Source organism: Anabrus simplex, chromosome 3, assembly GCF_040414725.1.
Source record: "Anabrus simplex isolate iqAnaSimp1 chromosome 3, ASM4041472v1, whole genome shotgun sequence".
Lineage (NCBI taxonomy): Eukaryota > Metazoa > Arthropoda > Insecta > Orthoptera > Tettigoniidae > Anabrus > Anabrus simplex.
Window position 1 is genome coordinate 13,522,539 of NC_090267.1, and position 25,792 is coordinate 13,548,330.

The following is a 25,792-nucleotide window of genomic DNA, read 5'->3' on the forward strand; positions in this document are numbered from 1 at the left end:
ATACGCATGAGGTTTGTATGGGCGCTGGCTTTATGTGAAGTGGGGACACAGGAGGGAGAATAGTGCAACTCGCCACTAGACTTCACAGTACCGACAACGAACGAGAGTTAAATAAATGGGGGAAACATCGCAAATTGGAGTCATTCTGAACAATATTTATTGTACTTCAGATACGCATGACCGTTTTATATAGAGGATTAAATCTAAATCCAACAACAAAATTTTCTCAGGTTGTTCAGGGTCTGAGTACAGCGGGGATGCCCACTGTCTGGCTCTGACGTTACTCAGACAGTACTGCCAATTTTAAACCATGCAACATAAACTAACGTGAACTCGTAAAATATTTTGCACATGCATAGATCAAATTCTGTGTTAATCTGATGAAAATGCATATGGAAATAAGCAAAGATTTCCTATAAAATATTGAAAACCAAGAACAGAGTAACCATAATAATCAAATCAAATCGAATCGAAATTAAACACACTCCAAGAAAAATAACAACAAAATATTCCTGTCAAAATTAACCACACTCCAAGAATGGCATAATTATAATAAAAAAAATTGCAGTAAAAATTAAGCACAGACAGAGAATTCAATAAATGTAATCACTCCTCAATAATAGTAAATTAAAATAATAACATTAACACTTGAATTCCATAAATAGTATCACCATAATTAAAATAAGTCAGAATAAAAAAGGAAACCCTGAGAATAGTAGCACAGGAATAATCAAATATTGTAATAAAATGAAACAAATTATGTACTTACATTAACTAATCCAATGGGCATTAACCACACTCGAATGAAAGCCAAGTTCCCTCAGTACTTAACCTGGTCTTTTCTCAACTGAATAAGCGAGATTCTTCCAAACAGGAAAGTAATTTCTCAAGTGTGGGAAATCCAAATTATGTGTCACATATTAGAAAGTGGAAGTTAAAAAAAAAAGGATATACACCCTCTTTTAGCATGGATTAGTCTTATTTAATGTTGCAGAGAACTTCAACAGGGAACCATTGAACCTTTTGAATATTGTGGTCTTGCTACTGACAACTGCATAAAACACATAAAATGTGTGAGGTTCTCTACTGGCCCCATTGGAAATTCTCAGGCTGGTCTGCAGCCTTGTTAGAATGTGATTAACACCATATTAAGACCTTGTGTATCAACACATCAACAAACAATTTTAAGGCTTCAATAATTAGCTCGCCAGAATTTGTGTGATTTTACGACCTGATAGATGCATTTTCTAGTCATATTTTAATTTGATGTTTTGTTTTAGATTTTAATGAGTCATGCGCTAGTTTCCCATAGATTTTAAATCTATTGTTCTTTTTAATATTTTACTGTTAATGGTTTAGTACTGATGGTATTAGCTGAAGATGTCTACTCAGTGGACGAAACATGTACTAGTACTTGCTGTCCGGTAATAATATAGTGTATTGAATTGGTGGACCCTTTACATTTGCATTTGTTCAAGCCTGTAACACCCAATATCCAGAAAATACAACACGAAATGCAATTATGCAAAGCCTGTAATATGTAATAACCAAAACATACAACATAAAACACAGAGTAATTCAACAACCCTCAGAAGAAACATGTTCACTTTTATCACAGTGGGTTCAATCTGTTCTGTCCCATTAATGAATTGTTGCACCACAAAATTCTGGCACGTCTGCATCTGTCAAGAACTAGCATTTAGTTTGGATGTAGCACAAACAACATTAATGTTATTTTCAGTGTAATATACATATAAAGCTAACTGGTCAACAAACCAAATGTAATAGAATTACTATGTAACGAACCACCGGAGACCACGGAACCCTTGTACCAATATACTCCGAAGGTATCCCTGAACAACCTCCGAAAGTTTGAGGGTGGAGTTTGGATTCACCCTGTATATAAACTGCATGAAAAAATAAACCGAGATGAATAGCAATAGAGGTAAATATAATAAACTGCAGTGCTGTACACATCTAAGCAGGTCTTGCTTGTACTTTTCCAATCAAAAGGAATGTCTGCAGTAACATACAAAAATGTACATAGGGAATCATAATTATAATTTTTAAATTCCTGTATATGGGCCATTTTGAATTAAAATTCCTGCATATGGGCCATACTGAGTATTTGAATTATTTAAGTCTGTGATTTGTGACCAAATTTTTGGCCATAGATTTGTAAGATTCAGTCCTATTTGACTTTTGTATTAAGACACTGAATTTTAATGCCACTATGTCTTTCCTTAAACGGTATTGCTATGAATAGCTGAAGATGGCTGTTTACATTCACCAAAACTAGTCCTGGTAAAAAATATTTTACTGTTCAGGTGGTCAATAAAACTCTCATTTGAAAAAATAAACCTAGAAGATGAGGACTGTGGTGCTGATTGAGCAAGTCATCACATCTCTGGGGTGTTCTATTTTCTCATCTAGCTGCCAGACACTTTGCATATGCCTTCCTGTCCTGAGCAGGTCATCACATCTCTGGGGTGTTCTACTTTCATCTCTAGCTGCCAGACACTTTGCATACGCCTTCCTGTCCCGAGCAGGTCATCACATCTCCGAGGTGATCTATTTTCTCCTCTAGCTGCCAGACACTTTGCATATGCCTCCCTGTCCCGAACTAGTCATCACATATTTGGGGTGTTCTATTTTCTCCTCCAGCTGCCAGACACTTTGCATACGCCTCCCTCTGCAATGTTGGGAATTCCCTTCCTTGTCTTGCCACAGTTGTGCGTCATCACCACCATGAGCTTCATTTAGAATTCAATTCTAGAATTCAAACTACCTTGCTGGCATGTAGAAGTCTTCCCAAAGGTTCAACTCATTGTTCGTCCTGCAGCTCTCCCAAAATATATTTCATTTGTTTACTCCCTAGTACAACAAATTCCATCTTGTACATTTGAGAAGTTCCACCTATCCATGACTTTAAAATCTAGCAATTTTTCTTAAATTAAAATAACATTAATTTCTTTTAATATTAGTCAGTACAAACCTACTTTTTCATAGAAAACATATGGTTCATATTTGCTGATGACACGTTTATCGTAATTGACCAAAGGAAAAATAATAGCCACGATACTCTTAAATATCTTAATTCGTTACATAAAAACATCAAATACACAGATGTGGATGAGGTAAATAATTCCATAAACTTTCTAGAGGTCACCATTATGAGAGACCAAGAGAATTTCATCTGTAATGTATACTGGAAATCAACATATTCATCCATCACAACTAAATTAAGTGCTTCTTATACATTAAATGTGATATGGTTGAGTTCTTGAGTGTTATGTGGCAATTTTTATATATTTTTGGTCCAATATGTTTGTTTGCATTATAACCAATTGTCACCATGATGCTTAGGTTATTAACCGAGGCCATAAGAGTCGAAATGATCTCCCATGGTAGGATAACTTTAGCTGCTTTCTCCTGTTTCTAAATAATCAATTCTGTAATTAGTGATGATGACGATGATGATTGTTGTTTAAAGGGGCCTAACAGCTAGGTCATCGGCCCCCAAAATTAGTGACCCTTTGGATATATATATATATATATATATTCTTCAAATTTTGATATATGTTATTATTAAGAATAAATTGACAATTTCAATACATTATATCTAGTGAATGATATTACATAAGTCTTGGGACTGGTTTCAGCCACTTAGTCACCCAGCCAAATAAAAATTAAACAAATCATGTGATAACTAAAATATATGTATACCAGACAAAGACAATGTTTTAGAAATAATTATAACATTTTATAATATATATAATAACAAAAAACAAGGTTATGATCTTCTTGTCAAAATATGTCTTTAAGTTGACATAGGATCTCAGACAAAGAAGTAAATCCGGAAATGATAGCCAGAATTAGGAATGAATGCGAGATTTGTGCTGGACAAAGCAGAGGCGGGACAGGTTTTTCTCAGGGTACTCCGGTTTTCTCTGTTATATTTCATTCCAGCAACCCGATACAATATCATTTCATCTTTCATTCATTAATCATTGCCCCAGAGGAGTGCGACAGGCTTCAGCAGCCAGCACAATTCATAATCCTGGGTGGAAGCTTTATTCATTCCATTCCTGACCCAGACAAATAACTGGAAACAGGCTGTGGATTTTCATTTCAAATAAAGAGAAAAGGAATTAAAGTGGAGTAAAATTATTTGAGACTCACCTCTAATGTCTCATATAGAACAAGCATTGACTTGCTGTAGGAAGTAGGCAATGTGAACAAAGTAGTAGATAGGGAGTGGAGGGGGTAAACAAGGGAGAGGAATGGGTGAGGGAGGGAGAGGAGAAGGGTGTCTATGATGGGGCTGAAGGATGAAGAAATAAAGACTGCTGCTGAGAGCAGAATTTAAGGAGATTATAAGGGAAAGAGTTCTTTTTATCTGAGGCATATTTACTAAAGATAGGAGTTAAAAGGTCAAATAAAATGTTTGATTTCTCCAAAATTTCATTTAGATTGAAGTTAGGATTTAAAAACTGTTCCAGATGGATAAAACAATTTTCTGTAATATTGAGCAGGGAGCCTTCTTGTATAACTTTGAGAATTTTCATGACTTGGTTGATATTAGTGAACTTATGGTTAGAGTATCACCCAAGTGCTGTCCCATAGCCGAAAATCAGTTATATTTCAGAGCGTTAACATGCTCTAGGTATCTTGTATGGAAGCTCTTACCTGTTTGACTGACATAAGATATTTTCTAATTATTACAATCGAGTCTATAAACACCTGACTTGGTGAACTTTTTGCTATAATTAATAATTCTATAATTCTGAATGAACTCTCAGAGGAATCAATAGCTAGAGGATATGGGCTTCCACTTGTAGAAGGTCCGGAACATCTCACAGTACTGGGATTTGCCGATTACACTGTTATTGTTAGTAAAGACAAAGCTTTTGCATTAAATGTCACTGAAACAGCAATGAAGTGCTTCAGAGAGATATGCTTGAACATCAATATGTCTATATCAGTGTCTACCAACATATCTAAAAGTCAGCTTACTGATGGTCTAATGTCCGTTTTCGGTGTAGATATAAAAGCGATATCGCGAGATGAGTCCATCAAATATCTTGGAGTAAACTTTCGAAACGGAATTACCTTTGACACACACAGAATGATGCAGGATCTACGTTTCAAATTGGAGTCATCTTCTCCTCTCCTTCAGGCAGAAAAAAGTCCGTCATTAACCCTCTTGCACTCAGAGCGCCGATCTATCAGCGTGTGAGGTTATGGCAAGAACACTCTCAGGCACCGATACATCGTCTCTGTCCTATTTAGGGATTCTGGCAATCTGAGTGGCTGTTAAATGGTAACAGATAATAATGACAATAACTTAAAGGGATGAATTTGCATTTTACCCAACAGATATATCCACCACCACTACAAAATATTTTCATTTTCGACAAATGAAATCTGTTGACTGTGAATGTGTATGACGTGGTTGTTGAAAGTTGTTATTGCATGGATCTGTTTTTGTTGGCTTATCAGTATAACAATTTGATCTTGCTATCAGTTTAGTTCAGAGTTTACTTGTTTCCCTGGTATATCGTACGTTCTATACAATTCCCAAACCATAATTATAATATAAACTATAATTATAAACCTTCTCATTACAGGTGAAGGAAGGGAGGTAACGGAAAATGAGTCTGTAACAAGATATAAAAGAAATATCATAACAAGAGACCTCCTAATCAACAGGCTTACTACCTATGGAAAACGAAGAATGATAGGAACAAACCTTTCAAACCGTGAATGATAGGAATGAACATTACCTCGAGAAGAAGTAGTAATACGTCTGACTACAAACTGTAAGAGTCGTACTAAGGCATTGTAACTAAAAATAAACTTGAAATCTGATGGTGTACATCTTCGTATATCTGCATAATACATATTTTGACCTTTCGTATTGTAACAGTAAATGTGGTACTTCGGTAGACATGTGACGCAGGGCGTGTACCATTCGTTGAAGTGCATACAGAGGGAGAGGGTTTGTTTAAATAAATCTCAAACATTTTTTTCCAGAGTTTATTAAGAAATTGAAAGTAATGTCACCTCTGTACAGCGGATACAGTAGAAAATGTTCCTCGTCCTATGGCTGGCGATGTCCTTGGATTCTGGCAGCTCCATTTTCCATACCAGCGAACCACCATTCGTCCCCCGATGGAAGTTCTAGAAAATCCATTCGATGTCTTGAAGATCCATGCGACGTTAATGAATGGCGTCGAGGTAGTCCTTGTGAATGGTGAACATGAATGAACATCGTTAAGCCCTGGGGCGAGTTAATGTAAAGGCTGCTTCTGCACAGATGAGAGGAACGTTTATAAATGGTTTTAACAAAGTTCAAACACAAAATGTATCTTTATCACAAGGTGAAATGTCACTCAATTTTGTCCCGTGTTAAGTGAAAGAATGCCACTAGACTCGAATAAGCATGTAAGTTAATACTCATAAAATAAAAGTCCACTCGAAACTTATCGTCGAGTTTAACAGAGTCACTTAAAGTTTGTGGCACTTGATACAACATAAGGTAATGCCGCATGACTTAGTTCTTTGAAGCACTGTTCAACATAATTCATTGAAAATAAAGATGTTCCACTCGTGAATTAGAATTCATTCACGTATCGAAAATAACATGAAATCAAAAAACGAAATTAATCGAGTATTGACAGTCCTTGGTTCGACTGTTCATAAACTGAATGTTCGCAGAATTGAAATGTGCTGTTTATTAGAATTGAAATGCACTGTTCACACATGCACAGTTCACAATTCATGACCTAAAATATTGACACAGTTCATGGAATGGTAAATTAAATTTGGATTCAAACACAGTCTTATAACTCGAAGTATTTAGTACTTGGTAAGGAGCAATCAGTTCTAAGTCCTGTCCATAACATAAAACTTCAATTTCGAGCACTCGAAAACGTTTGCGAGTCTTAGACACTCGTATAGAGTAACAGTCAATAGATAATGTCCAGACGATACACAATTCATCTCACGTCCTATCGGAGTAAAAAGTTCTCACAGTATAAAGAAATCTGCATAAGTCCATATTCAACACGATTAGGTTAAAGTCCACGGACTTGAAACTTAATAGCGGCTTCACGCTCGATCACGGTGCCCGCGAACCGACTGTGCGAACACTACAGTCTAGCGTGCACATAGATACTCCGGCCACACACTGGCATCACACTCTGGCAACATGCTGTAACACACTGCAGCGCACTGCAGCACACACTAACATGCTGGAACACACACTGGTCTGCTGAGCGAAGCAGTACGTATTTATATCTGATCCGGGCCTCCATCTGTTGTTCCATAACTTTGTCGTCCCAAGTCAGATTCACGTGAAATTCGGCAGGAACATAGCTAAGGGATCAAGTTATATGGTGATGTTGTTGAATTTGTTCAATTATTATTGTGGGAAAAGTTATTACCCGTCGAAACTCGAAGAACATTCTACATCAGTCTAGGCTCTGTAGTGCGGCGAGGCATGCTGTGACGTCACCCGCTCACTACGTCACACGCGCACAGCTGTTGCTCGCCGTCCAGTCAGTCCTTCGTAAGCGGCCCGGAGCGTAACACGTAAGTTTTAAAATTTCTATGACGGGGACTTAGTTTGTACCGCCGTTACCGGTACAGTATGTGTTGTTGGACCATATGCACAGCACATTTTACACTCTTATGTTGGTAACATAGTGTATTCAACTGCCTGAAATGTGTATGTTAACGCCATCTATGCGCCTGCAGTGGAACTTGTTGTGAGTTTGAACGGTGTTAAACAGATAGCGCCTGACTCTCTGAACTGTTGGCTGTTGCGCCGTGCGCTCTGAAAACGACTGTCTGCTTGTCTGCTATTTGAACTCGATGGAGAACTGGCTCGCTGGTGCCAGCTGGCATATCAAACATACCTAGTTCAGGCATTGGGCATTCTATATCCCTTTCAGGGATTGTGAATTATAAATAATGTGTATAGCATTAGTGTATAAGATGAATAGGGTGAGGTATTTGTTTTAAAATGTAGTCTTGCCTTGTAAGTGATACCGGTAGTGATTGTTCGGTTGCTTAATTCATTATGGATTATTTGGTAATTTTGTGTTCTTCATTTATGTAAGTACTGCATCTTATTTATTCGTTGATTTGTTTTCTAAATTGTGTGTGCACCTCGGTTTTGGTGTATTTATTTTCGCGAGGCGTAATTTATGTTCGTTCATTTTTGTCATGGGACTTGTATTTGGAGCCGTCGTAGGTGCAATGTGATGTCCGATGTTCTCTTGGTTAATTTTGGTCTTCTCCCATTTTATTTTTCATATTATTTATTTTATTTCTGCTACATTTGGTGTGTGCTTCTCGTGACGTTTCCATCATGCCGGTGTTTTCATTTGATTTATTTCTGCTCGTACTTGTTAATTGTGCCGGTGTGTGATGTTAAATTTTATTGTAACATCTTGTTCTATTTATTTCATTATTTTAAGTTGATTTAGTTTCTCCTCTGTAACTGTACATTTTGAATTATACACCGAGCAATCTCTGCAGACACAAATTTTCCAAAATAATAATAATAATAATAATAATTATTATTATTATTATAAGTTATTTTAGGTAGATAGTAATATTTTGGTCTATTTGGTGGTTGTAAAGTTAGGCATTATTCATTTTATGTGTAGTGTTTCTGCAGGATGTAAGGACATTGTTAATGGAGGGCTTTAATACGTTTGTGTCATCATTCTTGCTTTGTTGTGTGGCCTTATCTCCACGAACCGTGTCTGTCTGCCATTGTTGATCATCTGTTCTTATCTTTGCCTGGTCGTTATGTAACAGTTGTATTGTTATTATTATTATCTTATCGCGTCTGGAGTCTGCCTCTGGATGCCGTTGTGTTTAGATCTAATTGTTGTTGCTCTCTTACGAGCTTGTATTTGAGTATGTGAATACTAACATTTTGTATTTCCTGACCGGTTCTCTCTTGAAGTGTACGGCATATGAACGATGACTTCTCGTTTTTTTTTTCTGTTTGTGGTTTTATATTGGTGATGCTTAATTTTACTACGCTATATGGTTCCTTTTTGTGGTACGCTATGTGGCTGATATTCTTCGTCGGATATGTCTTATTGATTGATTCGTGCAACGCATTTTGCATTTATCTTCCCCTGCTGCGTGTTCGGTGTTGTGAACCCTCCATTAAGAATGGTTCTTAGACAATTTATTTATTTTAAGTGTAGATAGCATATTATATGGTACATTTTAGGTTTATTCAAGGAGCTCCTTTCTTAGTTAGGTCGCTAGGGTTAGTATTTCGTTTTAAAAATTTATATATTTTTTAAAATGTCTACTATTTACATAAATTATTTATTTATTTAAATTAAGAGATGGTACATTTATTTGTTAAAAACCTCACCTCAGAACTTATAAATTATTTGTTCTAATTTAAATTTATATCCAAATTTCTCTTCTTTTTAAAAAAACCAGAATTATTATGTATTTATTTTTATTTACTCGAAACTTCAATATTTCTTCTAACTAGATAAAACTGATTTATTTTCACCTATTTATATGCTGGTAAAAATGTAGTAGTTTGTATTAATTTTTGAATTAATTATAGTATTTTTTTTGAAAAGGGTGTACAAATTTTCCTTGTAGATGCTTGTTCTGGTTCCTCGTTGATCCCACCCTTTTGTTCCTTGGGAAATGGGTCCCTTGTGTTAAATATTCACTCTTCCACATATATTTTAAATTTTTATTCTGTTTCTTTGGTAGCATTTTGATTTTTTTGCTTCCTTGTTGTGATACGCTTACCTCACCCATGGTGACATTAGCCGGACACCATTTTGATATCACTTGTGGGAGGGGGCGTGTCAGTACAGGATAGTGTATTTAGAACATTTATAATACCTTCAGTAAGAGACGAAAGCCACATCACAAAACACCACACCATCACAAAACAAGACAAGCAGGTTACGAGGTGTGGCTCAATAGGCAAACAGCTGATGCAGGTTCTTCTCATATGTAAGACAAAGGTGATAGCAACACTAAGATGTCAGTCAATTAACTGTTTTCAATTATCAACGACAGCAGCCCAATTGCAGGGAATGAACCCATGAATATAGCAAATGAAATTGTTGGCAACTGAATACTATAACAGTAGGTTATAGAAGGATTATTTAGGAAAGCAGGTGGAGTTACATTGTTAAAATTGTTCCTATTTTTAAATGAATTGCCACATACAAAAAATCAAACAAAGTCCCTATTACTACAACAATGAAGTGTATACCTTGGCCTACAGAATGACGGCTACTCAGCCCAAAATTTCCACATTACAAACACCTGGTCGGTGTGGTTCAGCTTCGCGGTCATTATTCTTGGTTTTCCAGGCTGGATCCGCTACCTCACAGTCAGATTGTTAAATCGGTAGGCTGAGTGGAACTTAAACTATCTCTTGGATCAAAAAATCCCTCAGCAGACCCGGAAGTAAAAATAGAGCCTCCAGAGTAGAAGCAGATGCACTACCCGTAGACTGCAGTGCATCTGGCTGGCTGCTAGTCAATTTCAACATTCTATTTCACTGTAGATCAACCAGATGGCAGTATAAAGTGAATCTCTCTGAGCTGTAATCAATAATATGACATCATACAACATGGAGAGTTCAACCTTTAACAATCCAGGTTTAAACCCACGATGGTGAGATCCTGAGGATGACACTACCCCTGGGTCACCAAAGGGAGCTGGAGAATAGAAAAACAACAAGTTCCATATTGTGCAGTATCAGGGGTGTACAACTGAAACTGTACTTACTTGTTCTCTTTTTTGAGACACGGGACCAGTTGATTAACTGTTTGTTCCTCTATGATTAGTTCATCCTTTACGTCTGCTGAAGGCTGTAAGTAAGAAACATACAAAGACAATTAATAATAGTAAAGAGGTAACAAGAATTAAAACATACAAGGTGTTTAAAAAGTGTCCCATAATCATACAATAATTTTTGGGAGGTTATTTACAGCATCTTACCTGAAAATATTCTTCATACCCTCTAATCATGGCATTCCTGATTTGCTATGTTCCTCCAACTAACATCTTTGCCCATTTCTCTTTAGCTCCCTCTCCCTCCATCTTGCTGTATCGTCACGCCACATAACATGTACTCCCTACAACCTTCTCGTCGCCCCTTCTTTTCCGTATATAAACTCACCTCCCCACCCATTTCCTGGGGAAAAACTTACACCAGTGCCTTGGAAGGTCCTGCACTGTTAGTGTTTATTTGTCGAGAGACCTGGTTCTCACTTCCATGAGCTTCATCATGATTCTGTCAAGTTAATGTGAGAAATTGTGGGGCACAATCTCTTACATTTCTTTTCTAATGGAGTTCAGGAATGCCGAGTTTGGGAGGAAGTGCTAGTAATGAGAAGCTAGTGTTCTTGTCCGGACTGGTCTTAATCATGATCATTAAGCGGCAGTGAACTTACTTTCTGAAACTATAAACTTTATGAACCAAACAGATTGTAAATCTCACTGTTTTTTTAAAAAAAATTGTCTTTGGATAAGCCCATGAGCTTAGGAAGGTAAAATGTAAGGCGCCCTCAGTTTTGCATATACCCAGAAATGTAAACATAATGGCTAGTGGTTTACGGAATGTATTGTTCTTCATAGCATATCAACATAATATGTCATATTTACTGTAAATATTTCAACTAATTGCTTTCAATACTGAGGTGCAGTTTGTGCCAGATAACAAACTCAAATACTTGTCTCTTAGCTGGCACATAAGGCCTTTTTTGCTAGTAATGAAATACACTTAAGAAAATAGAAATTGCTACACCATGAAGGCATTGGTCGTTCATGTTGATTTTCAAGATATCGAATGATACCATGTAGGTATGTAAACGATCACAGTTTCAGACCCGTTGGATTGTTGCTACAGGTCTCCCCACGTGATTGGTCACAGATGAATCAACTCCAGTATACAGACTCTGGTGTAGTGTAGTTGACTTGCAGTCTGTGCAGTGAAGTGTTCCCCGTCAAACATGCCTCGACGACAGAGAAGAGCACGCTATCAACAACCGTCGCTGTTTGAGAGGGCTTGGATAATTGGGCTGTGTGAGGCTGGATTATCGCTAAGGACTGTCGCTGCACGTGTTGGCCGACAGGCATCTATGGTACAACATGTATGGCAGCAGTGGTCAAGGTACCCACACTCGTAGACCTGGCACAGGCCCAGACAACTGTGAGAGAGGATCCCCGCATCATTCGGATGGCCCGGATGGAACCACATGCAACAGCAGCGCAAAGTTGAGCAGTTGTGGCACCCCACGTTACACAACAAACAGTTGGTAATCGCCTGCGTGCAGCTGGCTTACGAGCCCGTGTCCCTGCAGAAGGTGTTTCATTGACCCCACGACAGCGACGTGTAAGGCTGGCCTTGTGTCGAGAAAGATTGACGTGGGTCAACGAATGGCATAGGGTCGTTTTTAGTGATGAATCGCGCTTCTGTCTTGCCTGCAGTGATCGCCAGAATCGTGTGCGCCGGCGTACCGGGGAGAGGGGCCGCCCAGTTCTTATTGTCGAGAGGCACACAGGGCCAACACCAAGCATTATGGTCTGGGGAGCTATTGGCTTTAATGTGAAATCACAGTTAGTGCTTGTTGAGGGCACTATGACTGCTCAATCCGGCGGTTGTCCCTATGATGGCGAACATTGCTAATGGGATGTTTCAGCAGGTCAATGCCCGGGTTCACACTGCACGGATCTCCAGAGAAGCTCTCCACGACATCACAACCTTAGAATGGCCCGCCAGATCCCCGGACCTCAGTCCTATTGAGCATGTATGGGACATGATGTGTCGACAACTGGTCAACCGTCCTCAGCCACCCACAACTCTGGAACAACTGACCCGTGCAGTGCAGCAAGCATGGGCCACAATTCCTCAGGAAGTGATCCAGGGTCTTATTGACTCCATGCCTCGACGAACTCATCAATGTATTGCAGCTCGTGGTGGGCACATCCTGTATTGAATGTTGTCCAAACTTGCGGTCAGAGGGACCTGAAAGTGTAATCATCGAATCACAACCGAACACTCGTCCTGCATGTTCAATTGCAGCAATGTAGCACTGTTAGATGAAAGAGAGAGTGATCCACAATAGATTGATTTTCTTAATTGTACTGCATCATTAAACTTGAACATAGAATATAGTCAGTATTGTTGCCAACCCTGGCATGATTTCTCATTTGTTTCGAGTTCATACTAAATACTTAAATTTTGAATATACACACAAGCATTAAACTTTGATAGACTTTGTATTTTTATCCTCTGTATATCTAATATCCTTGGTTGCTAACATTTAGGCCCAGTCCCGTTTATCTCATTAGGACATGACCTATTTATATTCCACTCTGCTCCGAACTTCTATATGTCTGGTAATCAATACCTGTCAACTTACAGGTCATTTTACATCTGACGATTATGCAAAGTATTCAATGGTGTGTGAGGGCTATGCCGAAAGTTTTTAGCAGAATGTGAGAACAAATTTTTATTTGCAAAACAACAATCACAACTTTTGAAAATACTCTCCATTAGCACGTATACATTTTTCCATTCTCTGAAATCACTTAGAAAACGTTTCAGTCCAAGCTTCTTCCAGGATGTCACTCAGTGCACTCTCGTATGCTGCAATGGCCTCTTCATCTGACAAAAACCACTGCCCACTTATTTTTTCCTTGGTCTTAGGGAACAGAAAGAAGTCACATGGGGCCAGGTTAGGTGAATAGGGGGGATGAGGTAACACTCGCACTTTTTCCCTTTCCAAAAAGTCCATTGTTCTGGCAGCCCTGTGTGCAGATGCATTGTTGTGATGCAGCAGAAGGTGCCCACTATTGGACTTTGGGTGCTGTGACCTCCAAGTGGCGAGGACTTTGGGAAGACAGTCATTCACATACCATTCAGCATTGACTGTATGAAATGTGTCCAAGGTCACAGAGGTGAGATGCCCCATTTTCGTAAAAAAAAAAAAAAGTTGCCACCATCTTCTTTCCGGAGTTCCGACTTCGAACTTTTGTGGGTGGTTCCTCCCGTGGAAAGCACCCACACAGAAGACTGTCTCTTCGTTTCAGGGTCATAATGGTAGACCCATGTTTCATCACCTGTGACAATATTGTAGGTGTCTTCGGACTGCCCTCCATTGAATTCTTCTAGCATGAAATGACACCAGTCCACCCACTCCTCATTTTGGCTTTCTGTCAGGGACTGTGGCACCCAACGGGCACATCTCTTGGTAAGGCCTAAATAATCGTGAACGATGGTCTGCGCTGTTCTTGACTCAATATTTAAGGTCCCTTCAATGTCACAAAATGTAAGATGTGAATCTGCTTTGATCACTTCCCTCACAGCATCAATGTTTTCTTGAGTCACAGCTGTTGCTGGGCGACCGGGACGAGGTTCATCTTCAATTGACTTCCGACCCCTTGAAAACCCATGAAACCAATTTCCAACTGTGGCTCTAGAAGGGGCAGCCTCACCAAAAATGCGCAGCAAAGAAGAATGGCATTCTTTGGCACTTAATTTCTTTTTATAATCATAACAAATCATTGCTCAAAAATTGCAGCACGACAGATCCATCTTTCACCGTGTCTGACTCAGCACTGCTTGTGCTTTCGTCCCTCACTGTGGAGGAACTACCGCTAGGAGGGGTTGCGGACGCATGTTCCAAGGTCAAAAAACGTCGCTCATTCAAATTAAAATAATCCCATTGTCCTCAGAATTATGGTTTACTCGCTGCAAAAAACTTTCGGCATAACCTTCGTAAACTACCTTCCTGTTGAAGTTCACGGTTAATTTATGATTTATTTTGTTATGCACAGAGGGTAGTGCCACTGCCGGTCAGTTGAGGTTGGGGTGCCAGTGCAGTGTGAACAACATTAACAGACAACACAACGACAGACATGGTATTCTGCTATGGGTTATACAATGGTAGCAACTGACAGACCCATGGCATATACACCAAGCAATATTCACAATTCCACATTCCATCTGCAAAAATCTTCAGCTGGTTATTCTGGTGATTTCAGACACACAATCATTTGCAGAAAGGAGAACAAATTCGGAAGGCCTCACTCTGTTCAAACACCAGAGAATGAGGAACGGGTGTTGTGACATGCAGAGCATGATCCTGAAACAAGCCTGCAAAGAACTGCTACTGCCACACACTTGTGTAGTCATATCTGCATGAATAGTTACTCTATCCATGTCATTTATGATGTGTGCAAGATCTTAGGCCACCGGACCACCATGCCAGAGTACAGTTCTGCCAATGGCTTCCATGACAGACTGCAAATCTCTGAGTAATCCTGAAGATGGGGCATTCAGGTTCACTTCAGCATCAATGTGTCAGAAGGAACTCAGGGTGACAAGTCTCATTAGGCTATACACTTTACCATTACCCAATAGATTAACAGATACTACGAATCACCAATTTCTGTGCAATAAACTACTAGCGCTATTAGAGAACTTTACACTTGCTGAAAGACAACAGATGTTATTAATGCATAACAGGGTTCCACCCACATTTCTATGCTTCGTGCGATAGTATCTAACCAAAATTTTTCAAGAGTGAAGGATCGGTCTAAGAAATCCAGGAGAATGGGTCACCCGTATACCTTCCTTAAGTCCCTTGGATTTCTTTTTTTTTTTTTTGCTAGGGGCTTTACGTCGCGCTGACAGAGATAGGTCTTATGGCGACGATGGCATAGGAAAGGCCTAGGAGTTGGAAGGAAGCGGCCATGGCCTTAATTAAGGTACAGCCCCAGCATGTGCCTGGTGTGAAAATGGGAAACCACGGAAAACCATTTTCACTTTGGATTTCTAGCCGTGGGGACATACGTATGCACAACCAATGACAATATGAATTAAAGTAGCATGTGATCAAATTTGAGTGCAGCCAGGTGTGATTGTGAGACTTTGCAATTCACTGAGTAGTAGAGCTAATCAAATAATGTGTTAGGATATGGGGTAACCACATGGAGCAGCTCCTGCTTATAACTTAGGACAGACTGACCCACATCTCCATGGGTGATTGGCTTCTGGATATAACATTATAGGAATTACTATTCTAGTTTTGACAAGGAATACAGGACACTTTTTAAACACCATGCATAAATAAACAGGACAGAGCTGACAAAATAAATTTCATACTTGCACAATCATATTCATTATTTCATCACCCAAAGTTAAAATATAAAAATGGAAAAGAACAATGTTGAATGAAGATGAACACGTAGAGGAATGCATAACATGAATCATATGAGAGGACAGCACTGGAAGACATGGCACAATCTAAGCATCCTCATAAAAGGTCCTGTCTTTCTATTCATCGTATTACGTTTTCTTGTCCCATCACTTGTTTGATCCTCGCTATCTCCTAGATTTTTATCATTGGGTAGACATACATCAGCCCTCATCCTGTAAAAAGCTGTCCAGGTCAATGACTTGCCTTCCATCTCCAACTTCAATTAACAAATGGTCAATTGGAATTTTTCTTTGATTCTTAGAGAATATGAAGGTTTTATTAACATTCACTTCTAACATTTGCTTTAGAAATATGTGAAGTTCCTGCAGTCCAGGCATAGCAAGTCCACCTCATTACTAAAGGCCATGAGGTTTACTTCCCGGCAAGGTCAGGGACTTATACTGCGATCTTACGGCTGGTTCGAGCTCCACTCATCATTTTTGAAAACAAGGAGCAATTTGACCGTGAGGTAGTGCCTCAGGCCAGAAGATCAACATTGTGGGAAATTGGAGTGTGATTTGCAGATCTTAGTGGGTCTGTAGGATATCAGAATCTATATTCAGATGGCCTTCACAGGAACCACAATGGTACATAAAAGCTAAGGGTTTTGTTTAGAAGGGTAATTGGTTTGTACCTTGAGGAAAACAGTATGGACTAAGGAGCAGTGACGAGTATGGAACACAAGTAAGGATGACAAAGTTTAGCATTAAACTGTGTAAGTACTGTATAAGAAAAGGAAGATAATTAAGGAATTTAACAGATATGTATTTCCTATATACTGAAACAGTTGTTGAAACATGGCTAAGAAGTGATATTATAGATGCAGAAATTTTCTTATGGAACACCACTGTAGCGAGTGAACCATGCCTGTGGTCCCTGTGAATATCTTGTAACCTCAGCTAAAGTTTTCATTATTTATGGTCAGGTACTGCCTGCTGTCATTTCTTGATGGATACAGTACTTTTGCATCTATTTCTTGACACCGGCCAGAGTAAAGTGTAGCTTCCACCGAAGTCCCAGTCTCATCCATGACTGTGACTATATGGAAGTTGCTGGGGTATGGGTAGTGCTGAGTAATGACATTCAGAGCACGACTAGTGCATCTGAGTGTTATGAAAGGTGTTGCTCATAGGGTCAGTCATGCTGCAATAGTACTTTCTGACCCAGTGAGGAAAGCAATGGCAAACTACCTCACTCCTCATCTTGCCTAGTATGCCTCATTTTGGTGCTGCCATTGGTTTTTGGGGTTTCCTTATAACCGCATAACCTTTGGTGGTGCTATTTGAGGATCCAACCAGCCTCTGGGCTGATGACCTAACAGACAGACAGACAGACATGGTCAGGTATGTATTACCCAATAATGGCTGCTTCTCTTTCAATTGAAAGTCTTGTAAACTAAACTTGAAACCAATGCGAGGAGATAACGCCTTGTGCAAGATCAGTCATCGGAAGCATTTCTTTCTTGCCCTAAGTAGGATTTAATTTTTTTTTTTAATTACGAGAATCAACTCCGCTCACCAACATATTCTTAAGAATCTTCAACCTCACATCAATTAGCGTTCCCACCTCCTCTACAGCTAATACACCCCCCTCCCTTCCCCCCACCGCTAGTACCTCTAATTCAAATACAACCAATGAACCCATAGCCAGACCCACCGTAACATCGCTCCCTCCAATGGCCTTACACCGATATAACACGTGCAGTAATACACTCTCTTCCTTCCCTCCCACCAATAACAGCCCCCCTCCAAATACTACAAACAAGCCAATAGTTACGTAAACGCAAACAGATCCCCCTCCAACACAAACCTTCAGCTATAACACACATAGCAAGAAGTCTACTGTTGCAAATACTTCTAACTCATAACGTTACAAGTTATCTTCGTCACCGTCAAATGGTAAGTGCACACGATTCTACTTCAATATTTTCAAACATCTTTTCACACAATTAACTCTACGTTTCTTGCTTCCTTTTACAGATTCCACTATTATATGCCTTTTCAACTAGAACATCAACAAACTCACAACTTGCAACATTTGAGCATTACTTCAAATTTTGAGATGGTCCATAGAGATCCTATTTAAAACTGTTCTTGAACTTCATATCCTCAATGTGTTCTACAACTTCACCATATGCCTCCAACTTTCGTCTTTTATCTTCAAGATTATGATTAACTTCGGATCTCTCGACCAACCTTTGACTTTTATTCTCTCTTCTTTATTTTGATTATATAACAATTTTTTTGCCATCGTCTAATTATAACCGCCAGACTATCAACTTTATTTTTATAGCAATCTTACTACTTGTTGTATAACAATCTGTTGTTTTATCCGTTGCACTAATTTTAGCAGCCTCCTAATGTTAATTTTGTCAATACTTCCACTATTATATCTCATCACATTGTATTTTTTAAACCATCATTGTTATTTTTAATGTTATTTTACTTCAAATCTCCTCAAGATTTTAAAATTCTTTTCATTATTACATGTTATTTAGATGCTTATTTTCAATTTAAGGTTAAGACTATGGCTGATGATGCCTTCAGGGAAGGCGAAACATGTTAGTTAACAAATTTATGTAAATCATCCAAGACTAGACTTTGTATTGATTAGGTGGTCTAATAAATAACTTACTGTTATTATTTCAATATTCCTCTATCACGGAAATGATGAGGGTTAGGAGCTTTTACGTCCTGGTGTGAGTTATGTGTGTTATGGCTGTTTCTCTGTGTGGTTGAAGACTGTTGTTTTGTTTGTATTATGGGGCTACAATGCATTGCTCAAGCCTGGAAGTCTTGATTGTAATTGCGACCTTTTGCTGTGAAAAAAATTCATGTCTATATGAGATCCTAATTCGTGTGGTATGAGTAAGTATTGGCAACGAGGACACATAACTACGAGACATGTTAGGTTTGGGAGAAAAAAGGCTTCCTATTGCAAACCTTGCACATCGGTTTATTTTCTGGACTAGGCAACGCGCATTTGATTTATTGGCTTAAGTGGTCGATGACTGCTTGGATATTCCTTGCTCTCTGTATGTGTGCAAGTTTAGCTTGGAAACGGGATGTATCAGCTGTTCAAACCCTTCCTGTGCCTATAAGACCTCTGTTCTTGTAGCATGTTTTTTCTGCCATTGGATTATTTTTTGCTAATTTATGCATAGTATGCATTACTTTGTTATCTGTTTAATTAGGAGGTAGCCATGGCTACCCATTTATTATGATAATTTAAGATTTTCATGATCTGTGCTTTTGATGCATCATTTCTTATTTAGACACTCCTCCTCTTTTTAAGTCAGCAATGACCATTTCCGTTCCTTTTTGTTCTGTGGAGATTGAAGTAAAAAGAAAAGAAGAGGGGAGACTCTTTCCTTGCACATGGGAGGAAGATTATATTACCTTGATATGACATCAGTGTTTTAAGAAGAGATAGAAATACTCATGCATAATTTAGGGTCTAAGTGTGACACATCGTAAGTGTGAAGAAAAAGAGTCAAGCCAAAATATTGTATTGATGATAAAGATTGGTGCTGAGCAGAGAGAAAGGTAATATTTTGAGATATGACTTGACCAATGTTGAATAGGTTCTAAGAGCTTTGCAATCATAAGCACACTTTAAATTTAGTTTCCTTTGATTCACGAGGGTCACCTTCTTTGTTTTCTTTTACCCCCTGTTCAATTCTAATAATCCTCTGCATTTCCTTGTATTATGATATTTTACATGATAGCCTCATACCTTGATGATGTTGGTTTAGAGAGGCACGAATCCAGCTCCTGACCATTCTCTATCAGTTTCGAAGGGGCCCGATATTCAGCACCATTAAGATCGTATCTGGGCCTTTTGCGTTTTCACGGCGTTCATTATACTATATAAATTTACAAAAAAGAAAAAGAAAAAGGGAGGAGTTGCAGGAATATTCAATCTGGGAAAAGAAAACCTTCTAAGCTACAAAATAGTTAACGATTTGAAGCATAAAATTGTAGATGTTAGGCCCACTTTAAGAAAAAGAGGCAACATGACATTCTGGAGTGTACCGACCTGCACGGGGGTGGGATGATGCTGAATTATTTGATAAGATATCAGTTACGTGGGCGAAGACACAGAAAGGAGCATTATCTCTATTTACTGGATGTTAACTGGGAGGGCAAAGCGAATGACAGATTGCATGACCAAACTAAAGGTGAATTGATTAATATAGGATGGGAAGATGAATCAGAAACTGATGGCACCAACTAGAAGAGAAAATATATTGGACTTCGTGCATACAAAACCAAATGAGCTCTATAGAGAAACTGAAGTGATATATGGTATAAGTGATCTCGAAGCTGTGTTCTTCGTAGCTAAAATAAATGCCATACAAGGTAAAGCTGTAAAAGTAGGACCATTAGATAACATAGTATATTTGATAACAGAGGCAAGGGTGTGTTTTAAAAATTTGTAATGATCAATGAAAAATCATAAATATATAAACAGACAACAAGTTTAAAGATATTGTTGAAGAGTTTGAAAACAGGTAAGTGCTGTGGAATGTGGTAAGGAATGATAAAAACCTCCTATATTATAACTGAAAAATAAAGATATTAACAAGGAAGTGCACGTTGGAAATAAAAAGATTTTGAAATTGTTGTGGGTGTAATGTGAAATACAAGGGACTGATTTAGAAAATTGAATTGAGTAAATAAGTCAGCTAAGTATAAAATTATGGCCATCATACAAATTTTAGTGAAAAATGGAGTGGTACATATGTGTATTTTGTGCAGCAAGAGGTTCCAAGAAGAACATTCCAGGAAGGATTAACAAAAAAACGGGAGTGTATATGTGACTATTTACAGTAGGCAGAAATATTCAGTCAGATTCTTGCTTACAAGGATGATGTCCAGGTAGACGAGGTGATAAACACTAATGAAGTATTGAATTATACCTACGATAACAAAGATATTACCTTAAATTACAAAATTTGAAAACCAGAAATGCAGCTGGAATGGATAAGACTTCTCGGGATTTACTATAGACTTCGTGCTGGGGTATAGCACCATAACTGAAGAATTTATTTGGTTTCTGTTTCCACAAAGAGCTATACCAAATGAATGGAGAGTTGCTACAGTACCACCTGTGTACAAAGAAAAAGGAGATACACATAAAGACGATAATTACAGGGCAGTCCGCTTAACAGATGTTGCAGGTAAACTCTCTGAAAACATTCTTTATGATTATATTACACTTTTGTTGCAAAACGACTAATTGGTTTGATAGAAGGCGGTTCGGTTTTAAGAAAGGTTATTCCAGTGAGGCTCAACTTGTTGCATTGCAGCTAGATACAGGACTTAGATTCAGGAGATCAAATGGACTGACTTGCTAGTGATATGTCCAATCCTTCAAGCATTACAATTATGATGAACATTTATATTTTGGATCATACTAAGGAAATGAGAACTAGAAATGTGAGTCAATTAAATGACTGTCATTCCACCCTTCTCGTACTTGAACTCCATTACAGTTACCGATGATACTGGTGGGGAACTTGTAGGCAAGTAAACATTCCTGTGGCAATTACAATATTTATCAAAGAACATGGCGATGCCATCTAGCACTGACCACTGGAACTGGAGCATGCTGGTGGTTTCGATCCATCACCGTGTGAGTCTGCTCTATGCTAAGGCTGCATCTGTCTCTCTCTGGAGCTGCTGATGTGCAGATGGTGTAGTATTGTGCTCAAAAATGGCACACTCCTCAAGCTTTAATATGAAGCTTGGATTTTTCAGGTTTCATCCATATGGAGTGGGATGAAATTTAAATGTCTACAATCCTCAACATACTAAAATTCATCAGCAAGGATGCTCACAGGTGGTAAAGTTTGAGCTCAATTTACTTTACGTACACATAGGTTTTATGATGACTATAGGATAGGAAAGGCCAAGGAGTGGGAAGGGAGTGGCCATGGCCTTCTTTGCATTTGCCTGTCAAAATGATGTACCATAGAAAACCATCTTAGGGCTGTTCGAATCCACTACCTCCCAGTTACAAGCTCACAGCCACACGCCGTTAACTGCACAGCCAACTCGCCTGGTGCAGATGAGTGACGTGAGTACTAGCTATAAAATATTCCTGCATGAATTTTACTATTTTTGTGAACATTCAGTAAGTATTCACCTTATCTGTTTATTTGGGTCACTGTACATATCAAAGTATAATCGAAAACAGAGCACTCTGAAGCCATGCGACAGCAGCCAAATTCAATTTTTGGTATGCAAATTGGGAATAAACATTTCAGACTACAGCACTTTTTAAGACTCCATATTATTTAATATGTCAATTATGAGATAATTTTGCATCACCTTGTCTTATTTGGAAAGGTACTGTACTTGAAACTGCCCTAGGAGTAATGAAAGAAGACTTCCGAACTCTTCACTACCTTACTTTGCTTTAATAATATGTACCAATCCAAAATTGTGTTCTGAAACTCTGTAACCAATTACGTTAAACTTAATATTGTCATAGGTCTGATATCCTAATTGTGGTAAAACCTTCCATAATCTTATTTAATATAATACCATAGATAAAATAATAGGAGTTACGATAATCTATAAACTGTGTTAATATATTAATGTTTTGTGTCCCTGGACCTTTAACGTCCATATACTTATCCTGCTTATATATTAGCAAGCTCACTTTACGATGAATACGGTACCAGTGGACAGGATTTTTAAAGACTTGTGACATAGCAATGGATATATTAACACACAAAGACTTCCAATATGGTGCCAAGAAACATCTCCAATAGGTCATTGGTGTGAAACATGTATATATTCTTTGTAGATTGTTTAAAAAAAGAGTGATTGTTTCTTAGGAAATAAAAAAAGATGGCAAGTGCGAGGACAGAAAAAAAGGACAATTGAAGATAACAGTACATGTATCTTCGAGAGAATAACGTTGTTATTCAAAGAAGTAAACATGTTCTTGTGTAATATTTTTCTTTTGTAAGAAAGAAAGAAAGAAAGAAAGAAAAATGCATATTGAGAACGATAAATTGGCGATGGCGAGAGGACTTTTGAAACTCAGTCATAAAGATTGATCAAATGACCGTGGTGATTTTACGGAAGGTGCTGGTATCCCGAGGTTTACCGACGGCTGGAAGCAAGGCGGAGTTACAAGAGAGGCTGCGCCTGGATTTGATAGAATGCATAACAGGGTTCCACCAACATTTCTATGCTTCGTGCGATAGTATCTAACCAAAACGTTCCATGAGCAATGGATTGGTCTAACAAATCCAGGAGAATGGGTCACCCATATACCTGACTCAAGTCCTTTGGATTTCTAGCCATGGGGACATATACAGAGATGCCAGCTATTACGATTCAATCGTAATAATTACGAATTACCCATCGTAATTATACCTTTATGAATCACACACCACAAATTACAATTGTTTGTTGATTTTTAAATCTAAATGTATGAAGTGTTGAAAAAGATACACAAGGAATGCCATTACAGCTTGAATTCTCAGAATATTATTTCCGGATTTATCAGTAATCCTGTCCCTCGATTAAGAATATTTCAAGTTTTCATGCGCCGAACGCAGTGTGTGCTTCCAGTACCAGAAATATAGGCACCTGTGAACTGGTATATCTTGCGGAGTGGTTGTTTTTGTTCCTCGCATGATCAGACTTCCATGCCAGTATGCGAGTTCTTTTGTCTGTTTTGACGGCCAAGTGGTGACAAACTTCGTTTAATTGTGAATACTGTGTGCGTGACTGTTGAAGAAGTATTTATTGCTATTTAAGTTGCCAAATTTACATATATTGCTCTTCTGGGATATATGGTAATCGTGTGTTACGAAATGCGAAAGGTTTGAAATAATGAAGCAATTTCTTGTGCAGGAAAATACATATGATTACGTTACCGTGACTAGTGACGCTAGTAATAAACCAAAAATAGTTCAAAATTTTAGGGAGGAATACTCAAAAGAATGGCCCTGTTTACTGTGTTCCTCAAAATCTAATTCACAGGTGTTTTATAGTGTGTGTAGCCGCAATATTTCAGATGCGCATGATGAGGAAGAACAAGACTGAATCCCGCGCTATGAACTCCAAAATGTCGTAAGATCTCTAAAAAAGAAAAAAATTACCCCCCCCCGTGCTTTAGCGGCTGCATTACGAATTGCCTTTCTTGAAAGTTGGCATCTCTGCATACGTATGCACAATCAATGACAATATGAATTAAAGTAGCATGTGATCAAATTTGAGTGCAGCCAGGTGTGATTGTGAGACTTTGCAATTCACTGAGCAGTAGGGCTAATCAAATAATTTGTTAGGATATGGGGTAACCATGTGGAAATTAATGAAATTAATTTTTACGGGTAATCATGGATTTGAATTAAATACCCGTGAAAACATTGAGATATTTTTGGCGCAGACAAGGGATCCAGATAAAAAATTTAATGAAACAGTCACTAGCAACATTTTCTTTACAATGTTGAGTTGACGTACCATCAAGTGCTTCCACCGTAACCTTGAGGTGATGTAACATCATGTGCTTGCAGCTCGCTTCTGTACTTAAAGCTGAACATTTGTTAGTACTCCACCAACAGCCTGAGCACGAAGAAAAGCCAGCCCTTCCTTTGGTATGTTCATACATTTTACAACATCATTTTAATTTTATATGTAGACCATTATTTGCATACTTTTACACTTGTTTTTTTCTTTTCCTTATTTTTAATGTCAACAGGGCTACATTTTAAACTCATTTTAACTAATTGTGACGACACACTCATGTGGAATTAAATTTAAATTCTAACAATGATGATGGACCTTAGTGTCCAATAACCGGTTATGTTTCAAAAAAGAGTGTGCTGATACGACTGTATATGATTAATATCATAACAAAATAACTACATCAGCAATGATAATCAGAAATGGCTTTGATATTTTATAATGATTATAATTCAGCATAGAAGTACGTGTAGATAAAGTACTAAGTGATATGCACACCTTGGAAAACAAAGTTGAGGAGAAGATTGGAGAAATTGTGCGGGAATCCAATAGTTTTAAAACTAAAGTAGGCCAGAAATTTACGAGGTTTGAATCCGAGATTAATAGGAAAACCTTAACCCTGGAGAAAACATTTCTGTAGGCAGTGGTCAATCTAGCAGAGGTACAGACCTCCCCCTTGGGATACCAGTTGATCCCAGAGTAATAAGAGACAGCCTACTGGAATTTCATGGGAGACTCGAAGAGTGTCCTAAAGCATTTTCAAAAACATCGGAGTCTCCACTGGGTAGGACAAATATACCAAAGGAAATATACTTGCAAATTGTCAGCCAGTAGCTAAAAGCGTCAGCAGGGACTTGGTGGCAGAACATTAAAGGGCTCAGCCTCGAATAGAAGAATTTAAGAAAGAAATTGTCCAGAGATATGACTGAGTCTGTCCAAACTTCGGTACAAAAATTTCGTAACTGAAGCGCAACCCTGTGACATGAGAGCAGGAGCTTTTGTAATTAAAAAACTCCAGCT

General features: G+C 38.3%; 1 protein-coding gene across 3 annotated transcripts in view; it reads right to left on the bottom strand.

Moving 5' to 3' along the window:
- LOC137498983 (gastrula zinc finger protein XlCGF57.1-like) overlaps window positions 1-25,792 on the bottom strand; it is a 65,112-nt gene that overhangs the window by 18,823 nt on the left and 20,497 nt on the right. For all 3 annotated transcript variants that reach the window (XR_011017957.1, XM_068226955.1, XM_068226956.1), the window contains one exon: window positions 10,804-10,886. Coding sequence is in view for 2 of the 3 variants with exons in the window: in XM_068226955.1 (XP_068083056.1) it covers window positions 10,804-10,886 (83 nt within the window). In the remaining variant the exon portion in view is untranslated. The remainder of the gene's footprint in view (window positions 1-10,803; window positions 10,887-25,792) is intronic.